This window comes from Moschus berezovskii, chromosome X, assembly GCF_049115385.1.
Source record: "Moschus berezovskii isolate FMDL1 chromosome X, NW_MosBer_1.0, whole genome shotgun sequence".
Taxonomy (NCBI): Eukaryota; Metazoa; Chordata; class Mammalia; order Artiodactyla; family Moschidae; genus Moschus; species Moschus berezovskii.
Window position 1 is genome coordinate 129,783,277 of NC_142488.1, and position 12,999 is coordinate 129,796,275.

Sequence of the window (12,999 nt, forward strand, 5' to 3'; positions counted from 1 at the left end):
AGAGGCATTTCCCCACAGTAAGAGAGATGGAAAGAAAAACAAGCTCAGAAACACTTTTTTTTTTCATTTTGGTAAATCACAGACACTACTAATATACTGTGTATTTCTGTGGAGTAGGGAAAAAAAAAGAAAATACATTGAGTTTAGTTGAAGAGAATATCTTGTTAAAGAGAATATCTTTCATCCCAGTTTTGGTTCTCTTGTCTGTGAATATATTGGGGCAGATGAAGGCAGAGTAAAATGAAGCAGAACACACTAACTTATATAGTAGGCAGGAGGGGAGTTAGATGTGTTTGTGCTAACATAGAGGGAGAACAGACACTGTGAGATGTCCATCCACAGATATTCTAGGGGATTCCCTTGTGGCTCAAACGGTAAAGAATCTGCCTGCAATGCAGGAGACATGGATTCAATCCCTGGGTTGGGAAGATGCCCTGGAGAAGGGAATGTCAACTGACTCCAGTATTCTTGCCTGGGAAATCCCATGGACAGAGGAGCCTGACGGGCTACAGTCCATGGGGGTCGCAAGAGTCAGACACGACTGAGCAACTAAACCAACCAACCAAAGGACCAGGGAGAATCTACACCCAACACGGGCCTAATGTCCAAGTACTCCATAAACAATTGATGACTGAGTCCTACAGTGACTGTCCCTGAGGTGCAGAACTACAGACCTCTCCACTGGAACTCCTTGTGCTATTATTTTCTTTCCAGACTCTTAAGATCTTTACTTGAGGTCAAAAGACTGCTCGTCGGACAGCAATATTTCCCACTGTGTGCACAAACCAAGCCACAAGACAGCAGCAGCAGCAACATACTAGGCCACAAAGTGCAGTGACAAATGGGGGAAAGGATGGAGCAGTCCAGTTACTTAGCCAAGGATGCAGAATCAGGAAAAGCACCTCAACTTTACCCATTCCTGTTGTGCATGGCCAGGTCCGAACTGGTCAGCACCTGCCACCCACCTCTGTGAACTCTGCACATTCTCATATTGACTGAACACTCCCTACAGAGGGTATTTGATTTGGCTGCACACTCTAGTATTGCTTTGCAGCAACAAAATGATTGCTAGTAACATGAGAAGAGCCAGTGATGTAATTACCTTTAGTGAGGAGAAAGGTCTTTAATAAATAAATAAAAAGGACCAAGTGCCATCTTTCTGGCTCCTGCACTTAGTAGATTATTGGCAGCAAAGGGTGTAAAGCTTAGGCTGGTTCCTTTGTCTACCTGGTAACAGTTGATTTGCCTTCCCTCATTTCCTGAAGATCAGTAAGGAACATGAACTAATCATTACTCTAGCCTATGCTACCTACGTAAAATGGAATTCAAAAATTTAGACCTGTCACTCACAAATCCATAATATACTCCCAGATCATACAGTCATTCTGTTAGCCTGAAATCTAAAGGGAAAAAAAAAAGTCTGTGACACGAGCTTATGTGTTAAGGTGTGCAATTCTAGAGGGGCAAGAGTAAGGGATGGGGGAGTGAGAAATGAGGAAAGGAGAGCCAAGAGTAGGAGTCATCTCTCCTCACCTGCAACTGACTGCTTGATCTCTGGGGACTGCTTTCCAAGAAGCCATGTGAGCTGGCCTCAGGAGAGTCAGTCTCAGAAGGGAGAAGAGGTAAAAGAATCTGTCCACCAGCATACATCTCTCGATGGTCAACAGTTCAGCCTGTGCAGCATTAACTCCCCGGCATCACCACGTTGTACGCACTGGGGCCCCTCTGAGAGGCCACGCGGAATCCCAGGCCTCAGCATTAACCCGGGAGCATCAAGCAAAGAGACCAGAGGTCCACAATACAGATCTGAGCCAGGCCATTCAAGGCGGCACCTAGATGAAGCCAAGAGAAGTCCACACAGAGCAAATCACCAACGGGGCTGGAACAGACGTGGGTGGGGGCAACTAAGGTGGCCCACAACAGGTGGCTAACACAGCCATGCATTTTCTAACTGCACTGACAAACGAGCACTTCTCTTGAAAGTTCTACTGCTGTTAAGCCTGTAGGTAATGGGAAGGTGCCTTCCATTCACTGTGTTCCTGCACTGCTCTAGAGGCAGAAATCGGTCCTGGGGCAGCACCTATTTCTCTTAACTCAACAGGTCTCAGCTAGCAAGGCCTGAACCCTGCTACTTCCTGTTATTGAGATGGCATTGGAGAAACAAAGGGAAAGCACAGGAATTTGAAAATACAGAATAAGATGGCAGAAACAAGTCAAATATATCAGGAATCACAATTAACGTGAATTGGAGTTAACGACAATTTTCAGTCTAGAGCTAAAAATCTAATTATATGCTGCTGATCAAAGAGATACCTAAAATAAAACTATACCAGGAGGATAAAATAAAGGGATATAAAAACATTTGCCAGGTAAATGCTAACACAAAGAAACTGGCAAAGCCATCTTAATATCAGATAAATAGAATCCTGACCAAAAAGCATTACAAGAGACAAAGAAAGACATATTATATGAATAAGAGAAATTGTATAGGAGAATAAAGAGAATATGGGCCACTAGACTGTTTATCATTGTCAACACATAGTGTTTTTGGCATTTAGCTCCCTTAAAGGACCTTATTTCATTCTCCTGTGTTGATACATACCCACCAGGGCCAGCTTCAAGTTTGCTTTGAAAAACTGGATTATATTAACAGTGCATACATTCATGCTAAGTCACTTCAGTGATGTCTGACCCTGTGTGACCCCATAGATGGCAGCCCACCAGGCTCCTCTGTCCCTGGGATTCTCCAGGCAAGAACACTGGGATGTGTTGCCATTTCCTTCCCTTATATTAACAGTAGGCACTTGTATTCAGCAAAATATACTGTTTAGGATGAAAAGGTAAGTCACAGAGTGGGAGAACGTATCAACAATGCATATATCCAGCAACTAGAACTCTCATATGCTGATGGTGAGAATCTAAATTTGTATAATTATCTTAGAAAACTATTTGGCAGTATCTACTAAGCCTGAACATATGGTCCAATCATTACACTCATGAGTACATATCCAGTAAATATGCACACATATGTTACCAAAAGATATGTACAAGAATGTTCATTACAGCATTAAACATAAGACCCAAAAATTGGAAACTCAACTCAAATATTCATCCACAGTAAAATGGTGAAGAGAGGTAGTAATATTCGTACAATGGAATGTATTACACAGCATGTAGATGAACTATGGCTATACAAAACAACATGGATGAAGCTCACAGACAAAATGTTAACAGAAACATAGAAGAGTACATAATGGGTGCTCCTCCTTAGATAAAGTTCATGAACAGGTGAAACTAATTCCTTGTTAGAAGTCAGGGTAATGGTAACTTTGGGAAGGAGGAAGTAGTGACCAGAAGGGGGAATTAGGAGAGCTTCTGGGCTGTTGATAAGGTCCTCTGTACTGATCTGTTTACTGTTTAAACAAGTGAAATCACCTTGTGAAAACTCATACCAAAGTTCTAGGTACTTTCTGGGATCTGTTATACTTTAATAAGCAGCTTTTTTCACTGAAGTCTATGATTTTGTGAAAATAGCATATCTACACCTTCAGTTTTATGCCAAATCACATATATTGCTGCCACCATTTTTATGCCATACTAAGAATTTTATCTTTTTCCCCCCCTACTCTTAGCTCAAGGCTCACAAACTTCTCTCCACGAATGCTCTCAGCTTATATTTGACCTGTACCAGAGTTAGTGGTTTCATGTACTTTTTAGGATTGTATGTTAGTTGATGTTATTGCTGTGGATTTTGCTTTCTTTCAGATGCAACATGCAGCATTAAGAATGGCAGATGCAAGCAGTTTTGTAAAAGGGACACAGATAACAAGGTGGTTTGTTCCTGTACTGCTGGATACCGACTTGCAAAAGACCAAAAGTCCTGCGAACCAGCAGGTCAAAATCTAAGTTTGTTTTTTTAAGTTCAGCAGATATGTTTTCCAAATCCATATTTGAACTTTTAGCATCCTACATAATTTCGTTCCTTGTTTTCACTTCCTTTTGAAATCACAGAAAAGACTAGTAATACGGGCAAATTAATTTTTCAAATTGCACCATCATTTTGAATAGAAATTCTGTACTTGTCTTCTGTCTTTTCTGTACCCAATTTTCTCCTTTGACCTCTATATCATGAAGCAATTGATTTGTGTGATTTCTGTGTGCATATCTATAATTCATGAAGTCAAATTAATGTAGTGATCCTGTAATAAAAAAATAAAAGATACATATGTGGTTGACTGATAGGCTTCTAGTACAAGGCTGGTGAATTTTAAGCATGATCTGTCCGAGCATGGCTGGTTTACACTGAGGAAGTTATTTTCTCTCCTTCATTCCCAGCCTGAGTTTACATGCTTGGCATCAGAATAGTTCTGACAACTATCTGTTCTGAGTGTGTCAAGCGGATCAGCACAGTCAATCTATACAGCAGTGGACAAAGCAATGTTTCCCAGTTATGTCAACCATACCACCATATTGACAGCTGACTGGTGTGTGGAGAGCATCTCCACTCTTCACACTGCTCTTCTCTGGAAATGAAGGCAGCAGAAACTTGGAATTTTTTTTTAATGTAAGCTCCACAGGACCAATTATATTTGATAAGTGAGGGGCCTTTTTGAAGCAAACTAGATATAATTTCTTTTGCATTTCCAAAAGCTGATAGCTTATTAAATTATACATTAAATCAAACACCATTCCTCTGTAACTGGGTTCGATACCTATCTTAGCAATGCACCTGGCAGAGGAAATTAAAGAAAGAACCAGAAGATAAGAATATATATAGACTGCACTAAAATGAAGAGTCTAATGCTTCAAGGACCTGCCTGCCTCCCATCCTTCTACCTGGTTCTTGACATACACAGCTTCAAACTAGCCTACCTAGGGAGAAGTATGTGTGTATCTGTGTATCTGTTTTTACCTTTGAAACCTAACTTCCAGTGTAGACAGACAGCAGAGTAGCTAAATCGTTATAAGTCCTTTTCTGTTATAAGAAAGAGAAAAAACGGAGAACCACCTCCAACTATTAAAGTGTTATTCTGAATATAGCCTTAGTTTTAACAGAATAAATAAGCCAAAACTAAAATAAGCTTTTCTGCCTTTCAATAGTAGTGGTCCCTTTTCTCGAGCCAATGTTGATGATTTATATTTATACATAAGTATTTTGAACTAATTTCCTGTTTTCCCAACCACATGCTGTCTTCATGATACTTTGCCACAGCTGGTTGCTATAGAAATGTCTGTTATAAGGAATGTGGATAGAAGGAAAGTGAGAAATAAAATGTGAAGTGACTTTGCTTGACTACAAATTTCCATTCTGCTTCTCCCCATTGTATCAGTAGATGATTTCTTTTCTTTAGGAAATAAACCAACCCAAGGTAAAAGGTAGCCAGTGCCCAGGTAGATGTGGTGGTTATAATCATGTTAGTAATTTATTTAGTTAATACTCAGCAGCCAGGTAATTAAATCACAATGACCTCTCCCCAATGGATACCTAAATTTCACCTTGGAATCTTGAAGGCATTTTGGTCTACAAAAGAAGTCTTAGAAATTCCCTGTCAGTCCAGTGCTCAGGACTCTGCATTCTCACTGCCAGAGGCCTGGGTTTGATCCCTGGTTAGGAAACTAAAATCCCAAAAGCCATGCAGTGTGGCCTCAAAAAAGAAAAAAATGAAATCCCGTTAACAATAAAGAGCAGACATCCCATTTACCTAATTCTAAAATCAAGGTTATATGGCACCAATCCCCAGATTTCCATTCAAGGACAGTACCTGGAAATAAAACTTTTTCGTAAAGAAACAGGAAGTCATTGGACTTCATATAAATCAAAGTGAAGTCACTCAGTCGTGTCTGATTCTTTGTGACCCCATGGACTGTAGCCTACCAGGCTCCTTCATCCGTGGGATTTTCCAGGCAAGCATACTGGAGTGGGTTGCCATTTCCTTCTCCAGGAGATATTCCCGACCCAAGGATTGAACCTGGGTCTCCCGCATTGTAGGCAGACACTTTACTGTCTGAGCCACCAGGGAAGATAAAGTCTTATGAAATTTGATTTGGGAACACCTCTTCTGTTTCCGTAAAGATGACAGATTCCTGAGTCAAATGTCCTTTTCATGAAGCGTTTGAAAACTTTCCATGGAAATAATGCAATTAACCTCTTAGTTTGAGAGTATATTCATTGATTCAATTTTTTAAAAAATACCGATGGGCTTGCTTCTCAGACATGACAAGGATGGGCCTCACTCCAGACTTTTGTCTGCTAGCCAATGAGAAATACCAGGGTACTAATTTTTTTTTTCCATTTGTCTAGTGCCATTTCCCTGTGGACGAGTCTCTGTTTCACATACTTCTAAGAAGCTCACCCGTGCTGAGACTATTTTTTCCAATATGAACTATGAAAATTCTTCTGAAGCTGAAATAATTTGGGATAACGTCACTCAAAGCAACCAATCATTCAATGACTTCAATCGTGTGGTTGGTGGAGAAGATGCTGCAAGAGGTCAATTCCCTTGGCAGGTACTCGGTGTTGACGGTGTGTCAAAACTGGAGTCCAGTGGAAAAGGGACAGGCCAGGTGGGGTCAGACCTATTGGGATGAGGAAAGTGTTTAGGCACGTTTCAGCACAAAGTAGGATGAGGAAATCCCCACAGGTGAGGAGCTGCTGAGAGAGAAATCCAGGGACAGCTACCACACAAGGCCAAGGAGAGTTTGGCACCAAGAACATGGCATAACAGGATTTCCAACAAGCAACAAGGATGTCTGGAAGTGAGGTCACCAGTACTGGGGCTCTGGGTACTACTTCAGCTTCAGCCCCTGGGAGAACTGGACAGAGTCAGAAAGTCTCTAGGTCCAGAGAAACTGGAGTATTTCGAAGGCATTTTTAAAAGAACTCAGGAAGGATTAAGGGAAGAACTGGGGTACTGGACCCAGACAGGGCATAGGAGGTAGGGGCTTGGTCCAAGGCTGTAGTTCTCAAGGTATGGTAGCATCAGATTCTGCTGGGAACTTGTTCGGACTGTACATTTTCATGCTGTGCCCCAGACCTACAGGAATCAGCAACTCTGGGGGTAGGGCCCAGCAATCAGAGCACAAACAAGCCCTTCAGGTCATTCTGACACTGTACAATTGGAAACTCACTGGTCCAAAGGAAACAAACTTGTTATAGTAGCTAGAGTGTGTGTGTGTTAGTGGCTCAGTCATGTCTGACTCTTTGCAACCCTGTGGACATTAGCCCACCAGGCTCCTCTGTCCATGGGATTCTCCAGGCAAGAATACTGGAGTGGGTTGCCATTCCCTTCTCCAGGGGATCTTCCTGACCCAGGGATCAAACCCAGGTCTCCTGCATTTCAAGCAGATTCTTTACCATCTGAGCCACCAGGGAAGCCCAGCAGCTAGGGTCCAAAACACCAAATAGTGGACTCATGGTACCTAGTCCCACATTTCTCCAGGTATGATCTGCAGACAACACACATGAGAATCACCTGTCCATGTTTTTGAGGTAACCAAGGGCTAGATTTGAGACCCATCATTACAAATCTTTTCATGTCTTCCTTGCTGCACACTTAATAGTGAATGCACCTGTTGTCTCCTCCCTATAAGCCTAGGTGAGGTCATCTGGAGTGTTCAAGATCACTCACCCCCACACACATTTACTCACTATTTCATCCTTATGAAGAAAGATTACTGACTGCAGAGGTACCAAGCACCAGGTTTCAGTCTTGTCTTTTCCAAATGTGAAGAGCCATGCTACTCTCTAGGATACTCCAGAAAGACCCTGTCACACTTTCACACTGATTCCTTCCTCACCAGAGAAACTCTCTCTCCACACCCACTGCACCCAATTTCTCACAAAAGGTGACTGGATTTCAAATGCAGGAGATAAACTGAATATACAAGTCACTTTTAGGGAAGTCGCTGGTGGTCCAGTAATTAAGTCCCAATGTGGCGGGGGGGGGGGGGGGGGGGGGGGGGGCGGGAGGGCGCAGGTTCAATCCCTGGTCAGAAAACTAGATCGCACATGACTCAGCTAAAGATTCTGCATGCTGCAACTAAGACTCGGCACAGCCAAATGGGGGGAAAAAAGTTTAAATTCACTTTTAGACACAGACAAAACAGGAAAAAAAAAAAAGACAACCAGAATCTCTCCCCATTTATGAATGAGCCAACTGCCACCAATTCACAGTTAATCTGCAAAGTGGAAATACCTGATTTGATTGCAGACCGAACTGCAACACCCCTGCTGAAGGCCAAGCATCAAGAGAAAGTGAGCAACAGCTGGAGTTGCAACACCACCTAGAAAAGATTCAAAATGCTTTTGTGTCAGTAAAAGGGGATGGGGAATCACACGACCACATGGGTGAAGCATCTTGCAAAGAGGCCCAGATGGAGTTCAGTTTCCTATAGAATAACGAATAATTTGAACGAACTGGAAACGTCTAACCTGTTCAAGAAAAGGGTTAGGTTAGCTGTGGGCTCGGAGAAGGCAATGGCAAACCACTCCAGTACTCTTGCCTAGAAAATCCCATGGATGGAGGAGCCTGGTTGGCTGCAGTCCGTGGGGTCGCTAAGAGTCGGACACGACTGAGCGACTTCACTTTCACTTTTCACTTTCACACATTGGAGAAGGAAATGGCAACCCACTCCAGTGTTCTTGCCTGGAGAATCCCAGGGACGGGGGAGCCTGGTGGGCTTCCGTCTATGGGGTCACACAGAGTCGGACACGACTGAAATGACTTAATAGCAGCAGTAGCAGCTGCTGTGGGCTGGCAAGAGCTGCAGGGCCACAAGAGCAAGGGGGCGACGACTTTTTCTCGGAGGATTTACGGATGAAAGTTCCAGGCAGGCAGGTGGACTCTGTTCCTGGTGAAGAAAGGCTGTTCCGGCCACTTGGGTCAGTCACGGGAGCCGGGCAGCTTGGGGAGCAGATCTGGTCGAGCAGATGCTCGTGGAATTGTTGACTTGAGGCACTGTTCTGTCCCGAGAACCGCAGCGGGGGAACAAGGCCATCCCGGACAGTCGAGGGCCGGGGCTCACCTGCTGGGAGATGAGACAGGGCAGGCTAGGGACCGCGGCCACCCTGCCCCGCTCTGAGACCCTAAGAAGTGAGCTTCACCTTTCGCGCGGCTGTCATCGGCCACGTGCATGCTTACCTTATTCTAGGGCTTTCGGTTCAACTTCCCCACTGGAGGCAAAGCCGCCGCAGCCGCAGCGGGTTGGCCACAGGCATTTCCCAGAACCCCCTGCGCTTCCTGCTGCTCCAACCTCCGACCCCAAGGTCAAAGGCGCAGGAAGACTGACCGATCTCTGACCTCTAATCCCGCATCACAGCGATAGAGGGCCTGGGAGAGAAGCGGAGGCATGAGGCATGAGTTTCCTGCATTTTCCTTCCAGATGCCCAGCTCTGGGTTCAGGGCCCCTGGAGAACTCGGGGACTCTGCAGAGCCACTCAGGAGCCGAGAGAGGAAGCTAGAGGGTTGACTGCACTATATGGGAACAGAAAGGCTATTTCCTAGAGTCGGTATATCCTTGGCGGAGTGAGCAAGTAAAACAGAACGCAAATTTCATACAGCTACAAAGGGAAGCGATGAAAGATGTGAACATTAGAGAAAACAGAGAAATCGCAACACCTATATTATGAGACTACCTTCATCAACAGCTTAAAAGTCAGAAATTGGAGGAAGCAGCACTGAGTTTCCGCTTTCTAAACCTCTCACTGGCTTTTGGTCGTATTCGCTTGACCCTACCAGCCAACAATTCTGAGCATGCGCGAACCTGCCCCCAAGAGCTCCACCCTCCTCTTCTGCTTTGAGTTAGGATCTGTCTGGCCCTGGATGCGATGTGCCTGGTCTTTCTCTTTTGGTTTATCATGGGCCTCAGGTTCCATATTAGCCATACATATTGTATGTTTAATCTGAGATACATGGCTCAGATGGTTAAGAATGTGCCTGCAATGCAGGAGACCTGTGTTCGATCTCTGGGTGGGGAAGATTCCCTGGAGAAGGAACAACCGAGAAACTCACACTTTCACTTTTCACTGTACATTTAATCTTTTGAAGATCATTCTACGAGATTGAGAAAGCCGGAATACAATGGAAACCAAGTGGTTAAGCTCTCTTTAATCCTTTATGTTGTTGTTTTTTAGTTGCTCAGTTGTGTGCAACTCTTGGACCCCGTGAACTGTAACCCGCCAGGTTCTTCTGTCCATGGGATTCTCCAGGCAAGAATACTGGAGTGGGTTGTGCCTACACTGACCTAATTCTTTCCATTTGATTAGGACACACCCCCATGGCAGACAACAAGTAGTTACCATCTGTATACACCGGAACTTTCTCTTTCTCCTGGTGGGTGGGTGGGTGGGGGTGGATATTGGGAGGAAGATAAGATATTACATGAACTTCCTAAGACTATAGATATATCTTCACTTGAAAAGATAATCCCCTATTTTTCTTAGCTCAGATTATACAGTTCCAATTAGCAGAAATGAAAACATGACATATGTAAACTCATCTGGTCCCACAAAACTATTTTGGGCAGAACATGTAGAGAATTCTTCTCTAGGATGGTTTAATGAAGTCTATTTCAATGACTGGGTTTCCCTGGTGGCTCAGATGGTAAAGCATCTGCCTGCAATGCAGATGTCAATACTAGTCTAGTTAACCATTAAAAGCCAAAAGTGATCCTCCCCTCTGTGCTCAGAAAAATGAAGTAGGGCCAAGGGCTGGGTGAATCACACCTGTAGGCTTAATAAGCCATACATCATGTAGAAATGGTTTTGCTCTTTATACATAAGAGAACAAGTATGCAAAGGAAAATTGTTAGGAGGTGGCTAGGTAGGGAGAGTAAGAGTTTACTGAAATGACAGAGAAAGGTCAAGTTTGAGTTAAAAGGTTAAAAAAGGAACAACAGGGAAGCAGCTATTACTCTAGGCTGGCATTGTCAGTGAAGAACATCAAAATAGATATGTGAATGTGTATTTTGCAGATGTATGTGGGTGTGTTTGGTGTGTATCTGTGTGTGTGTGAAAGAGAAAATGCGCTCCTGTTAGGATATGACAAACATTAAAATGTTTGACAAATCAGCACTTGGACACGTTTCTCAGAACATATGCTTTCCTATTTTTCTGATCGTTCTCCAAAGTGATGTCATACAAGAACTTCTCCTTGGCCACGCAGACAGCTCATCCCCAAACAGCTAACATTTAGATAGCTGTGGTCCTGAAGTAGTCAAGTAAACATTGCAAAACCAAGTCACTTGAAATATTTTTAAATGCAAATGTATTTTAGGGCTTTTTCTTGGCAAAGCTGTTTACCAAAATTTCTAATACTAATCAGGAATGGGCAAAAAAAAAAAAAAAAAAAAACTCTCTTCGGGCTTGAAAGGACACAACTGTATTTCTTAGCCATCCACCAGAACAGCGTAGGAGCTCCAGGCAGCAAGTCTTCGGCAGAAATCAGACTAGCTACAACATAGTCTCTGTGCCCGGGGCTGTGGCTATCATTCACTCTGGCCTAACTAGCCCATTAAGCTGAGAATTTGTCCAATTCGCCTCTCATATGGAGGGTAAGCACCATTATATCATTGTATATGAATGCTTAACTCCTGTTACTTGAGCAGATGTATTCAGTTGTAGTCATGAGGCCTAGTAAAGAACAGTGTTGTGCAAATTCGCCTGGTGAAGATACTCACCTGAGGTCTGGGCCAGTTTCAAGAACTGGTGACCAGTGCAGTTGCAGGGCCGTGTCTTCCAAAGGGTCCCGCATTTGTAGTTCAATGCTTTGAGTTTGTGTTTTATAATTCAAGTTCAATGAGACAATGGAGCATGCGTGTGCTGGTGACCTGGAACCTCAAGTCACCGCAGACTCACCTCTCAGTACTGCACAGGGGTGGATTCTTGACCTCCCTCTCCCCTGTCCCCTGGTGCCTTGGCTAGCTCTCTCTCCCCTTTCCCCAGCTGCCCAATGACCACTGCCACCGCCAACCTTGGCACACTGGCATATGCCCCCTCCTCACTGCCAACAGCTACTGTTGTCATCCTTCTCCAGCATAGGCACACAGAGAGTTGAAGCTGGGTGCCCAGACTCTATGCCATTTGAAGAAGGGGCATGGCCACATGGCATCTCACATGGCCAAAAATGCGTCCTAGCACATTTAGAGGGGGAATAACAGGGGCAAACCTCTTGCCTCCCTTCATTCCAGGAACTGAACATATCCTGACACAGAAGTTGAAATCCCCTAGGAGTCACCATTGGCTGTTGATTGCTTTAGTGGACCAGTGGGAAGGGAAGATGGCACTAGGGCACCAGCACAGGGCTGGTGGGAGAGGGGACCTGGCAGCTAAGAGCTGCATTTGTGAGTGCCTGTTCAGTGCCCCCTGGGCACCTGTGAGTGCCTGCGCTCACCCAGTGGCTATGCCCACACATGAGGGAGCCCAACTTTAAAAAGTAAATTCACAACACCATGATAGGTTGTGAGAACCACAGAAAAAAAGCAAAACTGTTTTATTTTAGTATCTTCCATGACAATTTTTCCTATTTTGAACAAGGGGACCTGCATTTTCATTTTGCAACAAGCCCCGCAAATTATTTAGCCAGCTCCTCCTGGAGTAATCACTTTTAAAACATAAAGGTCACTAAGCCATGGAAATTCTGGAACAGAATTTCTCAAATTTAATTATGCATAAGGATATTCCGGAGATCTGCATTTTCTCCCATCCCATGCAGCAAATATTCTGATAAAATCTGGGTGGGCTCCCAAAGCTGCATTTTATAAGCACCCCAGATGCAATTGGTCCACCAAGCATACTAGGAGAAATACTGGGTGCTTAGAACCCTGATTCTGAAGCCAGTCAAACTAGGCTTTGTATCCCAGCCTCACCACTAACTAAGCTTAACTAACTGCATATCTAAACCTCGGTTTGCTCATCTGTATGGAAGTGTCACTCTACAAAGTGTTGTTAGTATTAAATGTACGTGAAACACTTAGCACAATGATTTGTCCATAGTGAGCAAT

The 12,999-nt window shown here is 43.9% G+C and overlaps 1 protein-coding gene across 2 annotated transcripts in view; it reads left to right on the top strand.

The window, feature by feature from the left end:
• The window catches only part of F9 (coagulation factor IX), a 31,011-nt gene that overhangs the window by 14,878 nt on the left and 3,134 nt on the right, over positions 1 to 12,999 (top strand). For both annotated transcript variants that reach the window (XM_055393810.2, XM_088833774.1), the window contains 2 exons: positions 3,766 to 3,894; positions 6,302 to 6,507. In XM_055393810.2, the coding sequence (XP_055249785.1) occupies positions 3,766 to 3,894; positions 6,302 to 6,507 (335 nt within the window). The remainder of the gene's footprint in view (positions 1 to 3,765; positions 3,895 to 6,301; positions 6,508 to 12,999) is intronic.